At 36.7% G+C, this 25,241-nt stretch overlaps 1 protein-coding gene across 1 annotated transcript in view; it reads right to left on the bottom strand.

Annotated features, from left to right (window-relative positions):
* Positions 1–14,785, bottom strand: part of CLPP6 (CLP protease proteolytic subunit 6) — a 68,019-nt gene extending 53,234 nt beyond the window's left edge. The window contains exons 1-3 of the mRNA XM_089787965.1: positions 14,364–14,785; positions 13,103–13,298; positions 12,638–12,703 (exon numbers count right to left, since the gene is read on the bottom strand). Of these exons, the coding sequence (XP_089644091.1) occupies positions 12,638–12,703; positions 13,103–13,298; positions 14,364–14,635 (534 nt within the window). The 5' untranslated portion in view covers positions 14,636–14,785. The remainder of the gene's footprint in view (positions 1–12,637; positions 12,704–13,102; positions 13,299–14,363) is intronic.
* Between the last annotated feature and the right edge of the window lie 10,456 nt (positions 14,786–25,241).

The raw sequence follows: 25,241 nt of genomic DNA on the forward strand, positions 1-25,241 counted from the left end.
CTGAACATTGATTTGCATAACATTCACCATGTACTCAAAATGTTCATAAGGTATGTGTACATGCATTCTCATAATGCTTGCCATATGAACATCCATGTGCAAAATATAATCTATCATGATCTGCATAGACATCATAAGATATCCATCATAACAGATTAAGTTATTGAAATATCGTCACCTTTCAATAACTTCTACAAATACAAGTGATGATCATTTGGAAGGTCACTTCCTCATGATGTACACAGGGGATAGGCCCAAAGAGTCATGAATCATAGTCCTATTGACTGCTATAATGTATTAATCACCGGAGAATCCATCTCAACATGGTCTACTCCCTCTAAGTCAATACAATCAAGATCAGCAAAGATAGACCAAATCACATCATCTATCTCCCCCCCCCTCTTTCGAGGTTGCCCATAACGAAATGGCAAGCTCTCTCTGAATCTCAATCTCTTGAGCTCCTCATCTTGTAATGCTTCTGAGGAGTGATAAGCTCCCTCTGAGCTTGATATAAATCCTCCTTTTCTTGCAAGAACATTCTCAGAAGAAAAGATAAAGGCGCATATCTTTTACAATAATAAAATCTCCTTGAATAATATATTCAAATAAATAAAACATATTCTACTTATGTACCAACCAATAATAGAATTCCACACTAATATTATTTAAATAAATTGTCATTTCAAATGATAATAAATACTTAATAATTGAAATAAGTTGGGAACTATCATGTTCCCTATATTACATATACTCTAAACTTGAATATTCATTACAATTAGAAAGTATATTTTTAATAATACAATCAATATTCCTATTTATAATCATAACAATATATTTTATTTAATTAAAACAACTTACCTTCTCACCTTTTCAATGTGGGGCCATGCCCTTGTCAAACATCTTCCTTTCCTTAATTAACACTCCTTGTAATCTCCTCCTTCATAGTCCCATCCCTTATACATGAGATGACATGGACATGTTAGTCATTCGTAAAATTGTGGGACAGTAGTTAAGGTCTATATCATGTTGTCAAGGCTCGAGTGCTCTCCAATGTTGTTGTGCACCCAAGGAAGCTACTCCCGTGCATGTTCTCATTAACTCTAATGATTTCAGTATTGAATGTAATGAAATCATGGGAAGAGTCTTTAAGAACCTTTCAAGCAGATGCAATCGACTTCTATAAAGTCAAACAACCATTGGTAGCATCAACCTTACACACATGTGCATGGAATTCATGCCTCAACTTAATTGGAAGAGATATGGCATTCAAGGATTCCACTAAACTCCATAGTTGGAGATTGCAAGACGTGTGAGGCCATAGCATCCTGTTTTCTCAAACATGAACTCTACCACATTCAAGAGCAAGCGATTTACAAACCAGAATAGAACTATATTCTTAATGTCACTGCTATTCCAAGCGTTGAAATCCCCAGTATTTCTCTCGACAACACTTGCAACATGTTGTGGACAACCATAGAAGGGTAGGCATAGTGGTCGCAGAGGTCAAGGCTGAGTTCCATGGCAGAATTTCCACATCAAATAACGACAACACTCTTACTCTGAAAGGTGGCAACATTTTTAAACTTGCAGGCATGGATAACAGTTGTCCCATCGCTGGCATCTTTGCTACACTTACCCTTGATTCATATGTCCCAACCTTGGGTTCTAGGCTTATGTGTCAATCTCTTTAATGGTCTGCAAATGTTCTGCAATCTTGGTGATGGGTTTCTAACTTTCATATTGTTCATTGTCTCCATCGGAAAGTTAGAAAACTCCTGTATATTAATAAGAAAAGATTTCTTACATTTGCATTGGCTTTGATACCATATTATTTTCCCAGAGATCACTGCAAATGTACTTGCATTTCCTGTGTTGGTATATGCTTTACAATTGCATCAATCTCCTCTTATATGTATTGTAAATGACACATGGAGAGACATGTCTTCTCATGAGACATGTCTATCCATTATAATTATACAGTAACAAATATATATAGTATATCATATATTAAATATATAATTAATATACATACATACACACACACACACACACACACACACACACACACACACATATATATATATATAAAACACTTATATATGTATATTTATAGTGTTAACCGACTGAAGCTACCAAACATTAATAGTTTCCTTTCCCATGAGACGTGGCTTTCCTCTTGTAGCGGAAGCTTTCTTTTCTCTTTCAACAGAATCTTTCATTCCTCTTTGTACACTTGCCCGTGGCGCTGTTTTTGGTTTCCACAACCCTTCTTCCTTCTCCGTGGACACTTCTCCGCAGAGGCTGTTGTTCTCTCTTTTCCACAAACGCTACTTTTTTTTTTTTGGGTTACTTTCTTAATTTCCCGCAGTGCTCCTTTATCTTTTCCTCCACAGGGGGCACGACACCTTCTCCAGGGACACCCCTTTCTTCTTTCCCATGGACCTGCTCTCCTTTGTTGCGAATGTTGGTTAGTTTTCCCTTCACCGCGGTTGGTCTTTATTCACCGCAAACCCTCGTGACTTATCCACTTGTCCACGACAAGGGCCCGCGAGACAACATGTCTGCGAGATAGCATGTATGCAGCCATGTGTCCACAGGACCACTGTCCACGTTTGTTTTTTTTGTTTGCTTTTCATTTTTTAAATTTCATTTTCGAAGTTTAATTTTAGCTATTATCACCCTCAACCACGCCTTTATGGCGTTCATGATAATTTTTTTAACTTAGACTCGTTAATGGCATCAAGGATTTCTCGCCCATCAAAAGTCCATAGTTTTATGGATCCATTTTTGCTGACTTCTCTCACTTTAAATGGTCCGAGTTATTTAACCTTGAATTTCCCTGGTTTTGTCTCGTTGCAACCATTGTAATGAAGCATGATTTGGCCTGGCTGAAACCTTATTCTTTTCAAATGTTTGTCATGCCACGCCTTTCGACGGATTTGTGCCACCTCTGTTGCCCATTGCGTTGTTAATCTGCGTTCATCCAGTTTGTTCAATTGATATAGGTGTTCACATAAACTCTCCATATCTCCAAGTCTATTGTTAATTGCAATCCGCAAACTTGGGACCATAAATTTGTTTGGTAACACGGCTTCTTGGCCAAACATCAATTGGAACGACGTCTGTCTAGTTGTGACTTTGAATGTGGTACAGTAGGCCCACAACGCCGAAGGCAACTTTTCCTTCCAGTTTGCTTGTTTGATGCCACATGATTTATATATGATGGCCACCAGAATTTTATTTGCAGCTTCCGCCTAGCCATTGGCTCATGGATAGTAGGTACTTGACAACAAATTAAAAATCTTGAATCCTGTTGTCAATAATCTAATCAAATGATTGACAAAGTGACCCCCTCTGTCACTTGTCAACTAAATCAACTAAATAGGTATGCCATACCATGTGATAATTTGTTCATACAAGAACTTAGCCGTACTGATTGCAAAGTTGTCGAGTAGTGCCCGTGCCTCTACCCATTTTGTTAAATACTTCGTAGCTACCACTATGTATTGGCAACGCCAAGCCCTAATCGCCCTTAGTGGACCCACAAAGTCTAGTCCCCAAAGTTCAAAAAACTCTTGGGCGTGGAACAAGTTTAATGGCATGAAGTCCCTCTTAAGTGGTTTGTCAGCTCTCTGGCATGTATCGCAGCTCAACACCCATTCACGTGCATTGTTGTAAAGTGTGGGCCACCATAACCTAGCAAGCAGAACCTTTTGTGCTGTTGTGTCGGGTCCCATGTGGCTGCTTGCCAGACCTTCGTGTGCTTCCCTTAGAACACTATGCACCTCTTCCATTACACATCGTCATAGCACTTGATTAGGACCCATCTTGTACAGGAGAACATTTATTAGTTGAAAAGTCCAGCTCCTTAAAACTAGCTTCTGTTGTTCACCTGGCGACATCTCTCTTGAAAATTGAGACATCGATAGATATTCCCCGATAGACTTGTCCCATCTCGGAAGAATGGCGATTCTAAATAAGTGTGCATCCAGACAATCATCATTGACCCCTTCTGATGGCTCCCCGAACCTGATTCAGGAGAGCTGGTCTGCAATGACATGACCCTTCATAGGTCGCACAATGATGCTGAAGGTGAATTCCTACAGTAGCAACAACCATTTGTTAATTCTGCCTTGGATAATTAGTTTGTTCACTAGGTACATCAGAGCCTGGTGATCCATGTAGAAGGTAAATGGTGTAGCCAATAGGTAATGTATGAACTTTTGTACCGAGTACACCATCCCGAGAGCCTCCCTTTCAGTGGTGTTGTAATTCTTCTCGGCTTTTGACAGTAGTCGGCTTGCAAAATACACTGAGCGATCTAGGATATGGTTGCCAATTTGCACCAACGTTGCACCAATGGCAAAGTTTGAAGTGTCCGCGTCTGCGTGGACATGGAACTCCTTGTCCCAATTTGGATATTGCAATATGGGTGCCCCCAATAATCTATTCTTCAGTTCTGTGAAGGTGATCTCCTGCTCGAAAGTCCAAATGTATCGTTCTCCTTTCTATGTCAACTTGTCCAAGGGTAGAGCAATTCGGACATAGTTCTTTATAAATCGTCTTTAGTACCCAATGTGCCCGAGAAAAGACTGGACTCCAAATACCTCCATCAGGGCTTCCATTTCCACTATCACCCTTACTTTATCGGGGTCAGTCTTCAATCCTGTCTTGCAAACAATGTGCCTAAGTAGTTTTCCTCAAGGAACCATGAACCGACATTTTTTTGGATTCAATGCCAGCCTTGCCTATTGACACCTCTCCATACATTCCTGGAGTGCCTTCAAGTGGTTGTCCTATTCACTGAAAATGGACCAATCGTCCAAAAATGCTCAGAAGTTGCCTACCAACATTTTGTCAAATATGTGTAACATGATCCTCTGAAACGTAGCAGGTGCATTACACAATCCGAAGGGCATTCGGTTGTACCCATACACTCCATCCTCTACCACAAAAGTAGTTTTGAGTTTGTCTTCTTCAGAAATGGAGATCTGGTTAAAGCTAGAGAATCCATCCATGAAGGAATACATTTCATGTCCGGCCACTTCCTCCAAAATCGTGTCGGTGAACGGAATTGGGAAGGGATCTTTTATTGTGACCACGTTGAGGCACCGGAAGTCCACACATATCCAGATTTGGATCCCGTCCTTCTTCATGGATATCACAATTCGTGAAACCCACTCACTTGTCTGAACTTTGAATATTATGCTGGCTTCCACCATTCATTGTATTTCCTCATCTACGCGAGTTGTGTAGTTCTTGTTCATTGTGTATGGGCGCTTCCGCACAAGGATGGCTCCGAGTACCAACTGTATGTGGTGGACACACATCTCCGATGGGACCCCTTCTAAATCCTTGTAAGTCCACACAAATACATCTTTGTACTCCTATTAATACCCGATATGGTCATAATTTTAAAACTTGTAATTTGTGTTTTCGAACCACTTTGAACCTTCGTTCAAAGTAGTTCAAATGACTCATCTTGTAGGTTCAACATAAGCAAGTTTCAAATTGGTCCTATGGGTTCAGAATGCAGCGATTCAAATGCTCTGCTTCAACTCATGATAATTCAATGAGCCTAGAGGCTTGTTGGTTTGATGTGGCTTATTCAATGTTCAGAAATGTTCATGGGGTATGAAAGGTTCGAAGCAATTCAAATGGGTTTGAAAATGCAGATTTGTTAATTCAGAATGGTTCAAAAATTGTGTTCAACTTAATACCAGAATCCAGTCTCTGTTCATAATTCAGTTTCAATCAGCTCAATAGTTTCAAAAGATGCAAAAGTGCAGATCAAGACGAAGATTTGGTTTGAAGGATTCAATTGCAAAACTTCAAGTGCAGAGTTTTGAACCACTTCGAACTGAAGTTCAAAGTAGTTCAAAGTGTTTCAAAATAGTTCAATTTGCTCATACAGGTTTAATTATCTATTTTGAGACGTTCACATGTATGATTCAATGACTTGGTTCAAAAGTTCAAAGTGGTTCAAAGTGATTCAAAGATCAAGTTCAAATGTCAAGTTCGATGGTTCAACAGGTTCGATGGCATGACAATTCAAAATCACAATTTTGTATACTAATAAACAGTGACTTGTAACTTTTCACCCGGACATAATTTCACAAATAGCTCTGGTGAGAACATAAATGACTAGTCTAGCACGAGCATATCCAAAAATGACGAAGATCCAACGGTGCAATCACAAGTTTAGAAGAGTTCATCCCACAGGTTCAAATGAGTTCGAATGGTTCAAACAGGTTCAATGGGTTCGATTATCTTGGCAGTTTTATATACCTCCACTCAGTCTTCAATAACTTTCAACTCAGAGATCATTTTCTCAATTGCTCCGGTCAAGTTGTGTGGAATTAGGATGTCACCAACATATCTGAAAATGAAGGAAATCCAACGATGGAATACTTAGTTATGGACCCCGCACCGAGACCCATTTGACTGTCAAAACAAATCCGCCCAGCAGCAAATTTTTATTATTATTTTGGACTAATTTATTCATTTGCCACTTGTCCAAATATGCTAAAATGACATTTGATTTAGTGAAAAACCTTTAAAAGCTAAATGTCATAAAAATCAAAGAAAATTTATCAAGGAAGGTGAAGAGAAACAATTTCAAGATTCAGTTAGGGAAACTGAAAAGTTTTCATGGGAGATGAAAAGATAATAAATAAGCCAGCAGCAGAAAGAGCAGGGGTTGAATATTCTTCCTTTTCCAGAAGGAGATTTTACGCTGCTTTAGGGAAAGGATTCTGATTTTCCAAGGGGGAGATTTTTCAGTTTTCTGAGAGAAGAAAGCAGACTTTGTAGCTGTAGCAGAACAGAGCTTTGTTTGCTAAATTTTGTGCTAGTGATTAAAGGGGAATTTGATTTTGAAATGTAATGTAGGGGAGATGGTTTTCATTTTCTGATGCAGTGTGTAATAGGATATGTGTACTCTCTTACTTAAAGAAGAGAGGTTTGAGAGATATCTGCAAATTAGAACTTTGAGTCTATGTAATTTTCTTTCCACTGATGGTTATGTTCTTTTAACTTTCAGTTTTCTTTAAATGCATCAGATGTGCTATTTTCTTAACGCATTTTGATATCAAGATCTTCTTGAAGCTTTGATTCTTCTTTTCTCAAGAGAATGGAAATTATTCCTTTGACCTTTGTCTTTTGTAATGTAGTATATAGCAAATGAGCTTTGTGTAATTTGCTGTATTTTGTTTTCTTTCTTTCCAGTCATTAAGTTTATGCATCTACGCTGTATTTACAGATAGATGTTTGATGTCCTTTTATGCTTTCTGGTAAAAGCATTCACATTTGATTCATTGAATATCTCATACGGGGAGCTATACTCGATAAAATTCAGAGGAAGGTTATCAATCCCATGATAAACTATCCAACTGTTGGTGTTAGTTTGTCCTTTCACTTGGGCATTCGGGGTTAGATTTGCATACATTTCTTCAAAGGATAATCTATTCACTAACAACTCCATAAAGATTTTAAATGTCGCGGCCTTCAATACTAGGTTCTAGTTGCCGTCAATAAGTATGTTCCTGGGATCCTTTGCATCACCAAGATTGGTAGCCCCCACTGACAGCTCTTCGTATCTTATCTCTTTTCCTTTAAGGCAATGGGCGGGACTCTCATTGATCTCCACGTTTTCTTCTCTATATTCCATGAACTGTGGTGGGAATCTCTTTCTCATTCTTAGGCTCCTTGATGCCAAGCATGTATGTATGGAAGAGTTCATAGTCTTCATCTGCCAATGGAAAAGTGCATTCAGTGAACTGGTCTCGTCTCCTGAACACTCCTCCAATTCTAAAACAACTTCGTCATTCAAATCCATTATTCCCTCATTTGTCCAATGTTTCCCCTCTGACTCTAACTCAAATGATGATGCCATTTCTTCACTTACCATTTGAGTTTAGAGATCAATGACAAACTTTCGCCCTCCACTTTCCATTGACAAGATATTCCTCTTACAGTTGTGATTTTACTTTCGCAGCCACTAGCCATCCTCTTCCAAGAATGGCATCATATCCCTTTTCAAAGGAATCACTACGAAATCCAACACAAATGGTTGTGTTCCGATGGTAACTTGTTGAGCCACCAAGGTCCCTAGGGGCTTTATCCCTTGTTGGTCGACACTAAGCAGGTTGAATGTGGGTGGCCACAGGGTAGGCTTGCCCAATTTCTTCTACGTCTCTTCGGAAGAACATTCACCACGGACCCACCATCCACAATGGTGTCCGTCAGGACGGTTTCGAGGATTCCCATCTCAACCACCACCGGATGACAGTCGTTGCTTACTGTCAACAACATGAGATCTGCAGTCGACCCTCCTAGCACCATTGGTTGTTCCTTTGTTTCTGACGGGTTTGCGTGGGCATTCAATAATGTCGTCCTTAGTTGTGGTACCGTTTGTAATAGGTCTTGAAGTCTAACGGGCACCTCCATTTGCAGCATCTAATTGACCAAGTTGTTCTATCCCTTTGATCGTCCAGGAATGGTATCTTTCGTAGCCTTCATTGCCCTTTTTACGTCCTCTCGTGCCTCCCGCAGTCTTTGCTTCTCCGTGCCGGGGTCATGATATGTGGCCTGCTTAGCCTGGGTGTAGGTGACAACCAGAACTTTTTCTTAGTCAATGTTAATGAGGTTTACTTGTTTTGGGCAATTGGCATCTTCATGGTCCCCTAGACCACACCATCGACATAATTTGAGGAGTGTCATTCTTCGGACACTCAAGTGAAGTGGCCCCATTGGTTACATGCCTGAAATTGAATTATGGACCTTCCCTTGGAATCATATTGTATCCAACTCCTATTGTCATTCCCAGCCTGTCCTCCTCAGCAGTTGTTCCAGTAGCCACCGGATGTGGCATTATTGTTGTCCTATGTCTCATTGTTATGCCAGAAGTGGATGATTGTTCTTGTGTGAACAGTATCTATTGGCTTCTAGTCTTCATGTTGAATGGACACTCCTTTGTAGAATGATCCAAGACCTGACAGATATCGCACATTGCCTTTTTAGGGCACACTCCTTTGAATGACCTTTATCTTTGCACTCAATACACCAAATTTCTCTTTCCTCCATGTGGCCAGTTCCCTTCATGGACTTGAATTCCTTCCACATTCGCTCCAAGTCCTTTTGGAGGACTTCTACTTTCTTACTAGGCTCCTCGTTGTCTGCACTACTTCCTTTGTCGAAGGATTCATCGCTCTCAAAGGAGGATGAGGATTTGCTTCTCTTCTTCTTTTTCTTTGTTGTTTTGCTCTCACTTTCTAGATTTAGGGCCCAGTCATAGGCATCTGTTAGGATGTGGGTGGAACAATCTTCATTTTCCTTCTCAATGCCCCGCAAAGCCCTTTTACAAACCAACATTTCTTTAGTTCATTTGCGGGTTGAGTACCCATCCGGCTAAGTAGATCCTTGAGCCTTCAGTTGTAGGCCCGAACGGTGTCCTTCCCCTATTTACAGTTATAGATCTCAGCGACAACCTCGTTGTCGTCTTGTAGTAGTCGAAATTCTGCTTAAAATTCTTTCTTTAGATTGTCCCAAGTGGAGATTTTTGCCTTGTCCATGTCAGAGAACCAATTCACCGCCACTCCCCGTAGGTTGGTCGGAAATTGGTTCAACCATTCATCCACATCTCGGTACATATTGTTTCGCATGTACGGCAATGTCGTACGAGGTCTTCCTTCCCGTCGCCTGTGAACTTTGAGAGATTTTTCTTTTGAGACATTGTATTCTTTGTCCTTTAACACCCACTAGGTTGTTTCCCAGAATTATTAGGAATTGGTCTTGGTGAGTTACTCTGACCACCGTGCAGTGTCCCTCCGACACTTTCTTGTGCCCCAGTGTCTTTCGTTAGCCTTGCCTCCTTTCCTACTTCCTCACGAGTTCCCTCTTGTAGTGGTGTGCAAGATGAATGTAGAAATTGCTCCTTTGTCTCCTCAAGCGCTACCAACCTATGTCATGTTTCCTCAAGCAACTCTTCATTGCTCCGTCCCCACTGTTCCAGTGAATTGTGGCACCCTTTGTTGGTTCCTGTAAACCCTGCTACAACCACCATACTAGGTGATTCCTCCGACTGCCCCCCAGTCCGTTCCTCTACAAGTTGCCTTATTTTTCACCTTCCCCACGCACAGTTTGTAATTCGTCGATTTCTTCCCTTAAATTCCTATTCTTATTTAAAAGATTGGGCATTTGACATATACCATTCTAAAACAAAACAAAACAAAACACTTTTATTTATTTAATTTGTATACATCATTTGTCGACTCATGGGATAGTTATAGACTCCTGAGTGCTCTTTGCACCACGGCTCAAAATCTCATGGTTTTGTTTTGCAACACCAGGCATCTCTCTCATAGAAATTCTTGAGGGTCTCCTGACGGCATTTCTCGCGTTTCACTTCCTCCTTGCATCTCTTCTAGGCCAAGTATGCTTGTGCAATCAGACAGGGAAGTTGGTCTAAAAATTTGTTCGTGGTTGGGCTTGCATGCATAACATCCCACACATTGTCTGGCGTAACCTCGTTCTCTACGGCTTCTCTCCGTATGAAGGTTTTCAGACTTACATGGTATAGGATGTGAAAGTTTTGCGCTGGCTCGTTTTCTGCTTTGAGAATTTTTGTTTCATCATCCTCATTCGTCTTTCGGTTGTCTTGTACTGCTATTCCCATTTATCTTCGTCCTTCCATACTACTCTAGACTCGAACTGGCAATGACGCCAAATGTTCAACCCGTAGGTGAACAGGAAAGAACCATATAATCAATGCAAAATGCTATTCATTTATCAAAATGTTTTCTGTACACAACAATGATAATGATGCCCAAATACATAAGTGTTCACGACATTTATAATGTATGATATGGTGCCAATGAAACGACACAATCGTGTCTGCACGGTAACTACCTAACTACCCATTTTGCCAGACAACAACCCTTATCATCATGCACTTGTTCAAGAAATCAGCAAACTTTCTACCAACAATGTTCGTATTACTAACAAAGATGGAAATCCAATTTGCTGTTGAAATAGAAAAAAAAATAAAGTGGAGATCTGATTTTTTTCCCAAACACTTCGCGAATTTTTTGAGATGACTTTATACTTATAGTAAATGCTGAAGGTTGGATATCCAACCTCCCTTGGAACAAAATACCTAAGAAAGGTCGGAAATCCAACCACCGATTGGATTAATTCCCAAGTACTTGATGAAGTCTGATCTACAATGACCTGAAAAATCCAAGCAATTGAGGGAAAACCAATTTGCACAAAGTCAAAATCCAAATGAATGAGGGAAATCCAGCCCAGTTTGAATATGGCAATGCACTTTCAATTTTGATCACACCAAAATCATGAGTCGGTCAAAACTTTGACCTCTCTTAGGATTGAATTCAAAAGCTTTTTGAAGAAAATTGCTTCCCATTGAGGAAATTTTGAAGTACAAAGGGAGTCTGCTAATTGCTATTGAGTGAAATTCAATAAACAAGTTGGCTCTCTCCAACCTCAACAGACACATAAAAGAACAATCAATGCCTCATTTCAACCATTACCCAATGCAAACAAGTAATGGGTTAATTAAGTGCAGAGCAGAGATAAGAGAAATGAAAATCAGAAGTAATAGTGGGAATTAAGTGTTTGGTATCATCAATAAATATCAGGATTGCAGAAGGGTGCAGAGACATGCATTTGGAAATATAAAGAGTCTTGAATTTGAAAAATTAAGAGGCTTTCAGTTATGATATGAAGAGTCTCTCAATTCAAGATATATATGATTGCTTTGTGCAATAAGTGTACTTTTCAGTTAGAAGCATTGTGCTCAGACCTCTATTATTTTATTAAAGAAATATATTTTTGGTCTGATTGGGTTTTTCCCCTCAAGTTTGGGGGATTTTCCCAGGATAAATTGTTGTGTCTTTGTGTTCCTTATTTTGTTTATTGTTGTTTATCTTTATTTCTGGGCAAAACATTAACAATTTCAAGGCCTAAATCCTCACGACTTCTTGACAACAACTAACATCTTCACTTCCTCTTGTTCCCTTTCTTGTAATAGAATAATATGGAGCACCTCCTATCCTTGTTTATTAGCAATCAGTCAGTTGATAGAAAATATCATATAGAGCCACATTCCCATTCACTTATATGAATTTTACATTTCAAGATCTTTAAGAGGTTCTCAAATCTGTATTCTAGGTTCCATGGATTTTATTTGTTAGGAGACTTTGATAGAATATAGCCATCCTTGTGTATAAAGCTCACTACATCCCACTCGGTGAGAAAATCAATTTTGAAATAATCTCTTTGAGAGTGGCTCCAGAACTATTCCACACAAGTGAAGAATTTAGTGCCTGATGATTTATCAGACTATCTAGCAGGGTCAATAATACACATCTCATGAATATAGAACCATAAAGTTCCATTTAAAAAATATAATTAACAATGTATCTAGACTAAAGGCCATTTCTAGATAATTTGTGTTTGATAAAAATAACCATTTAAAAAATAAAGAAAAGAAACTCTTTTTAACCTATAAGAAAATTGCTCTAGATACAGTGTACACAATAATGAGAAATGCTCAAAAAATTTAACACAGAGAAAGCAATACTTGTGTTTCATATGATTTATCAAACTGCAACCTTACCCATGACATGCAGTCATAAATAGCCATCACAGAGTATATGCTTCCACCAGGTGAATTTATGAACACCTGAAATCCATATCAGAAGTCAAAATAGATCAATCAAAAAGAAAAAACTGAAATGCTAAGACAGGCAATCTTATATGATTTGATCCTTCTCCTACGACAAGTTGTCAGTCTAGCTCGTCAATGATAAATCTGCACTAAGTCACACTTGCAAATCTTAAGTTGCATCTATATATGGGCATTAATCTTCTAAAAACTATTTAGCCCTCCTGATGAAATCATATCAGCAAAATTCCCAATCTTAAAGTGAATATAAGTAGATAATCTCTGACAGTAGTACTTGATCAGATCACATAGGAAAGTTGATTCACCCCAGTCTGTAATGAATCTGCATGGGCAATTTTCCACATTACATGCCACACGCTCAGAGATTGGAAATCAGTGCAAGCATGAGAAACATACCATAATATCATCATATGGATCAACAGTAGCAAGAGTCATAAGCTGTGATATAACACGTTCAGCAACTTGAGAATTTATTGGTTGACCAATGAATATGACCCGATTACGCAATAAGACTGATCCAAGATCAATTAAACCTTCTGATGTCCTTATGGATGGCATAATTGGTGGATTCTCCTGACTTGTAGCCACGATGCTGTTATAGACACATGCAACACAAAGGTGCAAATTCATATTTGTAGTTTCAAAAAGTCCAAAGATGGAACGTATACTAAATATCCATAGCAGTGAAAGGCATGTAGAATCAAACTGAAGATTTTGAATCTTATATTGCAAATAAACCTTAGCTAATGATATACAAAGCATTTATTCTTTTTGTAAATTTGGCTCATAATACGTTCCCCTTGTAGAGGCTGTTTTAACAGTGTAAAGCAATAACATAAACCACCAGTACCGATAACTTTATACTTATACAGTCAAATATTATTAAACAACGCTTGTAAGAATCCAAAAACTTCAGGAGCTTCTCATAGCAAGGCCAGTGACATATAGCTTATCTAGCACTTGTGAAATGGATGTTATCAAGAATATGAATGAAACAAGGGAAAATGGACCTGGAAGACTCCGCAAATTTTATATTTTCATAACAATTTCTTAAGATAAAAAAATGAGATCACCTAAACATTCAAATTACTTCAATAAGCATAAAATTCTCCTCAGCTACCAAATCAAGAAAATTTGAATAAAAAGGAAATTAAAACTATTTCAGCAAGCATCAAATTCTCCTAAAATACCAAATTAAGAGTATGTGACTGCCTATAAATTTGGAACCATTCCAGCAAGAATCAAATATCCTCCGAATCCCAACATTCAAATTACCTTAACTTGATGCAATGCAATAAATTCAAGAAAAATGCATTAAAATTGAATATACTACTTACATTTATTTCACAAATAAATTGAATAGATTACAGACATCTAATCGCTCTAAAACTGGGTAAAATAGAACTTCCCAACTCGTTTTCAAAAAGGAAGATAATATTAAATAAATACTAAACCCAATTTACAGGGCACTGCATACTCCTGGATGTATTTCACGGAGAAAACGCCTCACATTTAAGCCTAGCGTTACAAAACAGGAGGACCTTACCATATTCTTATTCGTTATTCTATAAAAGGGTCGTGCAAACTAACAAAAGCTTATTGAAGAAAAATTCTAGTGATTCCCTTCAATAATAAATTGAGCACTAAACCTACTCACCCTAAGTTCCCTGAAATTGAAGAAGTGCCCCATGACGCAGATAACGTGAGGTTGCCGTTAATAGCAGGTAAGTGAAGAGATGAACTCGAAGTTGCCCGAAGATTCAAATGCCTTTGCTGCCGCTTATTATCACCCTTGGCTTGAAAATTCAATGAATTTTTTTGTCTAGAAGACTGTTTTGTTAATGGACTAAATTTAGGGTTACAATTATTTGCAGGTATGGAATTTCCTGATAAAGAAATGTGCGAATAAGAACAGAAGGAAGCGGCCATTTGCCTGATTTTCTTCTTCGATGAATTCGAAGGGGCCGCTACCTGTCAACTAAACTGTGTTTACTGCGTATATTTACTCTGCATAGCCTGCCCGCGTTTGTGGAGGCATTTTCAATTGTTTGGATTAGCTATTTGCCACCAAATAGTAGTAAAACCCGGAGTATAAAAAAGTTACATTTATACAAACATTACGAAGAGTTTACAAGTGTTGGCATGTACTTGTCTAATTTTAATTATTTTAAATAAATTTAATTTAATTTAATTCAATAAAAAAAATTGTAAAAAGTGGAAAAAAATATAATTGATAAATTCTTTAAGTGTAATTATAAATGAATAAGTATTTTTTTAAATAAATTTAATTTAATCTAATTTAATTTAAAAAATTGTGAAAAGTGGAAAAAAATTATAATTGATAAATGCTTAAGTATAATTATAAATGAGTAAATAGAATAGTGTAAAAAATTATTATATACACATTACCTCACTGGTTAACTACAAGTTCATTTGTACTATTTCACTTATATATACTCATAAAATAATGTTTTATAAGGTAAAAACTAATTTTATTAAATTTATTAAGTATCAACCATTTCATTTGTCGCAGTATTTGGTTTTGTGTCATTAACCAAAACAAAAACTTTTAGTAACCTTAAATCTAGCCAAAAATAAGTTCATCCAATCATATAATTTGTATGAAATATTAAATTTGTAAATGAATAAATAAATTTTAGTTATTCAAAAATCATTAGTTGTAGATACATTTTGAACTAATTCAATAATTGTGCAAACTGAATACAATAGTACAATAATAGATCAAGTTTGATTTGTTAGAAAAGCTCGCATACTAGATATTCACTATTCGCACTATATTAGATTTGAGGATAAAATTATAAGAAGTCTTAAGTTCTATTCTCACCTCTTAGTATATGTGATTTGGCTCACTTTGTCTTAAAAAAATTTAAAAATATATTAGTAAATTATTATTCAAGATAGAATTTTATTTTAGATGTTGATAAATTGATATTTAAGAATGGGATTGGTGTGTCTATAAATTGTGAGAAAATGGAGAATCTTTATAAATTTGAATATACATCTATATCATTCATTGATTTATTAATAGACACATTTGAAGTCTAATATTTATCATTGAACATTTTTGTTTTATTTAAAATTATGTAATATATTTATATTATTTTATTTTATTAAAATTTAAATTATGTATTGTATTGTTTGTTATTAAGATTTGAAAGGAAATTTTGAGAGGGGTTTTTTGAAGTTTAATTTTGATAGGATGTTGTGTTTGGGTGAGAACATAATGTTCTAACGGAGGGATGGTTTATTATTTGTGGATTATATTTTTTGGATGTTAGTATTAGTAATTAAATTTTATTTTTTATTGATCAAAGGTTTTTGTCAATATTTGTTAATTTTTAATTGTATTTTTTTTTTTCGTTTAAGGTGTAGACACTAGGGGAAAAAGAATGGGGAAGAAAGTCCCTAGTCTAGCCTAGGACATAGTCATGTTATTTACTTTATGATACATTTGTCTTTGATTTTTAGCTAAGGACTTTGAGAAGGCATACCTTCTTTTACATGATTTTACATCATTCTCATGCAGTGTATCTTGAATTACATTTAAGGGCTTAAGGACGTATTAATAATTAAATTTAATCAATAGTTGTATTGGAATTATTATGGTTTTATCTTTTTGGAAATCAGAGATTATTTGTAGAAAGATAAACTTAAACAAACATCTCATGAATTTTTAGAAGATCTGTGATGAATTATAAATTGAAAAATGAATTATATGATACTTGCAACCAATTGATGTGTGTTTTGTGACCCAACAAATAGTAGAACAAAATACTAAGGTATCTCATCCTCTCTTGAACAAAGTCTTGTGTATGGTAAGATTCTAAGAATATCATTTGACAATACTAAGATTCCTCCTTTGTCAAGTCTTGAGTATGGATAAGATCGGTTGTTAATGCCATTTGTTGATGATCACAAGGGGTCTTGCGTTTATTCACACATCTTCATTTCAAATCATGTTGCATGTGGAAGCTATCAAAAGGTTTTGTAATGAACAACATTTCTTTCACATAATATGCAGAAATGAAAGGGAAATAGGGATAGAAATTCTATTCTACTCCTAAAGGAAGTGACAATAATATATGAATACTTTGATGGAAATTTCCTTATTTACATAGCTATGCTTTGCCAAGTTATACTACAAGTATGCTTAAACTAATACAATCTTCAAAGGTTTTATAAAATATTTTCATACTACTACAAACACTTGTTAGCCCTAACTAATAATGTTGATTAATGTATATGTAAGATTCATAGTAGTTGTTATGTTGTCATTGATGTCAGACCTTAGTTGGTTAGACATCATGTTAATTTGAACTAGAGTGTCATATCATTTAATTGATGAAGAGGATTTTAAGGGGTTATGATATTGTAGACACCTAAATTTGATTACACCGCTTTAGTAATCCTATTTAGTTATCTCTAAAGGCATCATTAATTAAATTCTTATTTAATTAATCCTTTGTCATCCCCTAGCTGATTAATTTAATTAATCATCTATAGTCCTAATTGATAAATCAAATAACCTATTATTTATCAATTAAATTCTATTCTTCTATCTAATTCCAAAAATCCCCATTTATTAAATAAATCTATTTGATAAATAAAATCCTCAAATCTAAAAACCCCTAACCTATCCCTAATCCTCCATTTATCCTAATCCACCCCATCCACCCATACTAACCAAACTTAGCCACTAACTCACCCACCCTCATTAATGCCATCCACTTGCACATCTCTAACATCCCTAATCTAATCCTAAACCCAAGCCTAATCCACCCCCTAATGTTGTCACATTCCCTAAACAAGTTTAAGACTTTTCTAAACCAAACCAAAGTCTCCCCTCAAAAATCCCAACCACCAAGTCATGAGTGCTCTTACAAACCATAAAAGACTCTTACAAGCCCACTCATGACTCTTACATCCATCTTCCACACTCTTCCCTCTTCCACACTCATTCCTCTTACATCTCTCTTACATACTCAACACCACTCATCATGCTTTTAACCAACCCTTTACCCTACCCTCTCACACTCATCCTCCTTGTGACAAGTGTCACCTTCCCATTGGTGCTAAACAAGCACAATCCATGTGCTCCCCTTTGAGTGCATCTTAGCCCTCCTTAACCATCTCCCCATCCTTGCATCTAAGCCCTCCATCCCTCAAGCCCTTAGCCTATAAATTGAATCTCATCCTAAGCCATATCATCAACAATCTTTGAGCTAAAGTTACCATGCCCTTTTGAGAGCCAAAAGCCATACCCATACCCTTATAATGCTAAATTGAGAGCTCACAAAGCTACCAATTTGCTATTATCCATCTCCACCATTGAAGCAACTTTGAGCATTTGAGCATACATCCACGTCAAAGGACACATCTACAAAATCAAGAAAGCAATGAAGTGCTTCATCCTTTGAGGTTTGCATCTTTTGTTTTGTTTTCTTTGTATAAGCATAGATGTGAACTTAGTTTTGGTTTGTGAATGTTTTCTTTAATGTTAATGTTCCTTGCACACTAAGATCTTGTTCTACATTTTGGCACGCCCGGTGGGACCCCGCTATGGGTCATTTTTTTTCATCCATTTCAATATACATGTTGTTTTTAAAAACTAACAATTTAATGGTTTATGTTGTTTGAGTTGTTGCAAGGTGTGTTTGCTTGTTTTTGCAGGTTGAAGAATGCACTAAAGAGAAGGAATCGCCCTTTAAAATCTGAAAATAACCAAGAAAACAAAATTTTTTGGAAAAAACTCGCGTTCGTCAGTTCACTTCGCGCAGTGTCGTCTTCGCTTGTCATCTCCGCAATTTGGCGTCTCCGCCTGTCGTCTCTGCAAAACGTCATCTGCGCAAACTCAATCGTCGTCTCCGCAAGCTCAATCGTCGTTTGCACCTACACAGTCATCATCTGCGTGAGCTCAACCGCCGTCTCCGAAAGCCCAAACTATCGTCTGCGAATTTCGACGTCCGCGCAGATTAGCGTCTGTGAGTTTTAGCGTCTCTGCCTGAATTTTGTCGTCTGTGCCACTTCAAAAGCTCAAATTGTCATCTCCATCGCTTCAACAGTCGACTGTCATCTCCACCGCCGCCAATAATCAATTGTCGTCTGCGAGTTTTGGCGTCTCCGCCTGATAAACTGTTGTCTTCGCTTGTGTCTGTTGCACTTCTGTTTTAAAATCTTTATTTTTGCACTTTGTACAAAAAAAAATTTTTTTTAAAAATGAAGCACTTTGTACAAGAGATGCAAACCTCAAAGGATGAAGCACTTCATTGCTTTCTTGATTTTGTAGATGTGTCCTTTGATGTGGATGTATGCTCAAATGCTCAAAGTTGCTTCAATGGTGGAGATGGATAATAGCAAATTGGTAGCTTTGTGAGCTCTCAATTTGGCATTATAATCCATTATCTATCACTATCCTATCCCTCCTCCATCCACCTACCATCCCATAAAACACCTACTTGTTCCCTTGATGTTCCAACCAAATATCCAAAATCTGATGAAGCTTGTAAATACCTCCTATACAGCTTGTAAAATCTTGTACCTCATCTTGTAAAAACTTGTACCAAAGCTTGTATTATACCTTGTAAATCTTGTACCATACCTTGTATATCCAAATCTTGTCCAAAGCTTGTACCATATTCTAGCTCGTAAATAATCTTGTATCCTAGCTTGTATCCTATCACATGCACACAAAGAACCCCATTTTCACTTAAGCTTTTCGCAAACCATCTACCTATCCACCTATCAACTATTATAGACATCCCATCCTTCACAAACATTTCCATCTCACAAAAAACCAAAACATGAACAAACTTGTACATTTGTAACATATTTTGGTCTGTCAACTTGTACATCCTCTTTAGCTTAGTACCATTGTATCTATCCAACTTTCGTGTCAGTTCATCCTTGGTCAACATCTTGCACACATCGAACACCTTGGTTAGCTATTCCAATGCATCCTTTAGCTAGATTTCCTATCACTAAAGTGTTATCCTTCTTAGTTCAGCTTGCCAGACGCATCACTCATCCAAATCCACCAGCTTAGGTGCTCTTTGATAAGTCTTGGCAGGATATAGCTTTCCTCATGTCTGATCTTGGTCCGTTAGTACCTCGTCCTACCCATCTTGTTGGCAAACGGTTCTCTTTTGGATTTTCACTTTCTTTTAATTTGGAATCTTTTGTTTTTGATCTTGAAGTATCTTTTCCAAGAAATCTCCTTGTTCCCTCCTCAAGGTTGCCACGATCTTCCATATCATGGTATGCTGTGAATGGGGCAATTAGAGCGTAAGGTCTTGATCAGGTCTTTTGCTTGTTTTCTTTTTCTGCTTGTGGGTTACCTAGTGTCGTTTCCACGCTGCTTCCTCTGGGATTCATGTGTGATACTGGGGCAATCCTTGTGTGTTTGTTTTGAGTCAGTTCGTCAGTCCTCTGGACGGTTGGTGAAAAGGCCTTGATGTTCTTGGTAACCTTGGCAATTAACCAACAGTCCTATAGCAAATCTAGTGCTCAACTACATTGTGGTACTTCTCTTTGAAGTATCCCCCTGCTCAAAAAGCTTCAATGGATTCCCTTTATCTCCATTATCCTCCATCCATATCCTGCATCTGTCGCTCCTACCCCAGCTTATGCATCAATATCTCTTTGAATCACTCCTCACACTTAGCTTTAGGGATCCACAATCCTAGTCTTAGGGATCCACCAATCAAATCAATCCGCCAAGCCTCATCTTTCGAGATCCACAATCCTAGTCCTAGGGATCTCCGAAACCCATCTTCTGCCAATCTGACTCTTTGAAATCCTGTTGCATCAGCTTTTATCATCCCATCATCCATCTCCCTACCATGGATTCCTTTTATAGCGCTTCGCTCCTCCATCCTCCCCCCCTAATCCTGGAAAGTCTTAAGCTTGCTTTACTATTGTGTCTCTATTTCTCCTTTATCATTCTCCCATAGTGAGAGTTTGAGCTAATTCAGCCCCTTCTCTTTGCCAACCTGTGTCTCAGCTCATCTCAATTTCTTGTACTTTTCAAGAAGTCGTCGAGCCTCATTTCTCTCTCTTCACCGCCTTCTTGAGGGGGCATCATCTAAGTCTAGTCTCTCCTCTTCTTATCCGAGACTGGGGCAACCTTGTTGCTAAAACATCTTCCTCGTGTCGTCCTCATTCGAACTTCTTTGAAATAGTGTTGTCTTAACACTATGTCAAAGAGGGGCAAAATGTAGACACCTAAATTTGATTACACCGCTTTAATAATCCTATTTAGTTATCTCTAAAGGCATCATTAATTAAATTCTTATTTAATTAATCCTTTGTCATCCCCTAGCTGATTAATTTAATTAATCATCTATAATCCTAATTGATAAATCAAATAACCTATTATTTATCAATTATATCCTATTCTTCTATCTAATTCCAAAAATCCCCATTTATTAAATAAATCTATTTGATAAATAAAATCCTCAAATCTAAAAACCCCTAACCTATCCCTAATCCTCTATTTATCCTAATCCACCCCATCCACCCATACTAACCAAGCTTAGCCACTAACTCACCCACCCTCATTAATGCCATCCACTTGCACATCTCTAACATCCCTAACCTAATCTTAAACCCAAGCCTAATCCACCCCCTAATATTGTCACATTCCCTAAACAAGTTTAAGACTTTTCTAAACCAAACCAAAGTCTCCCCTCAAAAATCCCAACCACCAAGTCATGAGTGCTCTTACAAACCATAAAAGACTCTTACAAGCCCACTCATGACTCTTACATCCATCTTCCACACTCTTCCCTCTTCCACACTCATTCCTCTTACATCTCTCTTACATACTCAACCCCACTCATCATGCCTTTAACCAACCCTTTACCCTACCCTCTCACACTCATCCTCCTTGTGACAAGTGTCACCTTCCCATTGGTGCTAAACAAGCACAATCCATGTGTTCCCCTTTGAGTGCATCTTAGCCCTCCTTAACCATCTCCCCATCCTTGCATCTAAGCCCTCCATCCCTCAAGCCCTTAGCCTATAAATTGAATCCCATCCCAAGCCATATCATCAACAATCTTTGAGCTAAAGTTACCATGCCCTTTTGAGAGCCAAAAGCCATACCCATACCCTTATAATGCCAAATCGAGAGCTCACAAAGCTACCAATTTTCTATTATCCATCTCCACCATTGAAGCAACTTTGAGCATTTGAGCATACATCCGCATCAAAGGACACATCTAAAAAATCAAGAAAGCAATGAAGTGCTTCATCCTTTGAGGTTTGCATCTCTTGTTTTGTTTTCTTTGTCTAAGCATATATGTGAACTTAGTTTTGGTTTGTGAATGCTTTCTTTAATGTTAATGTTCCTTGCACACTAAGATCTTGTTCTACAGATATAAGCATTGATAATTTTATGGTATTCAATGGGCACTTGAATGAGTTAGACTCGAATATTATAATGTTGGTTTGATTGCTTTACATGATGTTAAGCAAGATGCATGTTCAAGTTACACTAACTGAAGTGCATGGTGAATGAAGGAATATAGTATTAACTAAGCTACTATAATTGACGCAGAGCATATAAGGAAGAAGTGTTCAAGTCTAGTGTTAACCGAGTCAAGTATTAACTGAGCAAGTTATAGTGTTCATCGAGCATGAATATGAAGAACAAGTTTGTAAGGTTCAAGAAGTCTAAAAGATAAGGAGAAAGTTGGTTATGAGATCAATGACTGGAATAATTCAAAGGAGATCTAATGGATAAGATTTAACAATCTAAAATAGAGGACATAGTTCAAGAATGAAGTCTATTTATAGGGACGAACAAGAAGTTTCTTGTTATTGATCATTGTTGATTATGTTGATGCAAATTAAAATGGATAAAGAAGATAGAAGGTGAACTGAGTATAACATAATTGAGAAGATTAATCAGAGGAAGTGTTAAGTGAGAGTGTGAGTGTGTGAATTAGCCAATAAGAGAAAAGATTGAAGAGACAAAATGAAGCAAAGATCTGAATAAGCAAGGTAGTGCTAAACCTAACAAGTCATTTGATTGTTACTTTCTTACCACTATAGTAGAAAAATCTCTTAACCAGGTGGACCTAATAAGTCTTTTAAATTGTATGTGGTAGCATTCAATGGTAATGTTTATAAGTCCTCTAGAGCAAGCCACTCTTTAGAAATGTCAAGGAGTGATAAGGTCTAGATGGTCTTTGGTGAAAACCCTCTATCAAGGTCACACTAAAAATGTGCATGTAACCTTTAATAAGGTTGGCTCCTAACAGAGCTCACTTCAGAAGAGTGAAATTATTTGGGTTGTCAGTTCCCAAGTGGTTTTTCCCTTTATAGGATTTTCATACTAAATATTTGTGTCGAAATGTGTGATTTCTTATTGTGTTGCAAATTTTATTTTATGTTAACTATATAATGTTACAACTCGATATAAGCTAGATGATTACTTTGATACTTGATATAGTAAGAAATAGTTTGATGTGAAGTTGTTATAAGTTGGAATTAAGATGTTTGATGTTTTTATCAAGTTGTTGATTTTAAAGCTTATGAAGTTTAAGTTGGTATAGAATTGTTTTAAGGTTTGTAGGATAACTGGTTATAAATGGTTCGCCCTCCCCTCCCCCTTGAGTTATCTAACAACACCATCATAAAAAATAATATATGCAAATGATAAAAGTTAAGCATATGTAGGAATACAGTTGATGCTAACTTTTCACAATGATTTTGAATCACTAAAGTACCAAAAGTATGAATCAAATAAACTCATCAAAACACCATCATATTTTCCATTGCAATTAAAACATTTTTCTATTAATCCTAATCTTAATGAGGGAATTTAGAGAACAAGAAAGCACTAAAACACATTAAGTATTCACCAAACTTCAATGAAAACTTTATTGTCTCAACACCTTCTAGCAATAATCTCCAAATCCTCTTTTTACAAATAAGAAATGAGGACTTCATATAGGTACATGAGTATAATGGGTGGTTTAGATGAAAACAAAATTTGATGGCCTATATTATATCACATCAACCCTAATTAAGGTTAGAGAAAAGAAAAAGGAATATGTGTGTGTGTGTGTGTGTGTGTGTGTGTGTGTGTGTGTGTGTGTGTGTGTATGTACATGTATATACATATACATATATATACATATATATACATATATATATATATATATATATATATATATATATATATATGTATATATATACATATATATACATATATAGATGTACATGTATATATACATATATATACATATATATATCTATGTATATATATACATATATACATACACACACACACACACACACACACACACACATATATACATATACATATACATATACATATATATATGTATGTATATGTATATGTACATGTACATGTACATGTACATGTACATGTACATGTATATATATATATATATATATATACACACACACACACATACACATACATACATACATACATACATACATACATATATATTAATACAACCAATATTCTACTAGAAGTAGTTGGTAATAAATGTCCACTATGCATGCTCACACTAGAAGGGACTAGGGTGAAATAAATGACCACTATAGATACCCACTATGCACTAAAAGCATCTATCCTCGACTTTGTTGCTTGAAAGTGCAAAATCAATCCAACACTATCTCTAACTCCTCTATATTGATTCTTGGTGTTGATTCTTGTTTGAATTCTTGAACCACGACTACACTTTTAATTTTTCCTAAACTCTCTTCCTAAATTGGTAACAAGCCATGAGTAGTATCCATGGTATTTGAGAAACTTGAGAAGTTCTTAAAATCATCCTCAAAAGAATTTAACTAAAAGAACTCCTCCAACTTTCCTCTCAAGTTGTCCATTGTAATTTTATTTTCTATTAATATTTGTGACAACAAGGATCTAATTGTGTTGGAAGCCCCCTTGTCTAATGTTATTTGCCACTTTTCCCCATCGAGTGGATTCCTTGGTGAAGTTTTCAAATATTTCCTTAGATGTGATCACTACACTATACCATTAGAGGAAGTCATATGCATTCACTTTACCAATAACTCTAACATCAACAAATGTCTTCTTGGGAGTCACCATTAAATACTATATATTTGAGATCACTCCATCTTGATAAATGTGCTCATCCTCTCATGACTAGTCTATGTATTGGATCTTGGAGAATACAACTAATTTCCTACTATAAACTTTTGTCGATTCTTTTTCATATTTGAATGTCTCCTTTGAAAATAAATAAATAATCATCAACTCAAATTTCATGTCTGGACAAATTTTATATGGTAAGTGGGGTTTTTGGATGCTATAAGCTCAATGGTGATGTCCATTTGGGATAAAAGTGATGAGAAATAAAGGTCCACCAGGTCCAATATTAAAAACCTCTAAATGCTTAGATCTAAAAATTGAGCCAAAAATTCAAAATTAGAATAAGGGCATAAAGATCTGGAGCTCTGATACCATGTTGAAGTTGATGAAAGATCAACCCTATAGTTCCCAAGAATCACC

Source organism: Cupressus sempervirens, chromosome 1 (assembly GCF_028749045.1).
Source record: "Cupressus sempervirens isolate cs-2001-9-10 chromosome 1, ASM2874904v1, whole genome shotgun sequence".
Classification (NCBI taxonomy): Eukaryota; Viridiplantae; Streptophyta; class Pinopsida; order Cupressales; family Cupressaceae; genus Cupressus; species Cupressus sempervirens.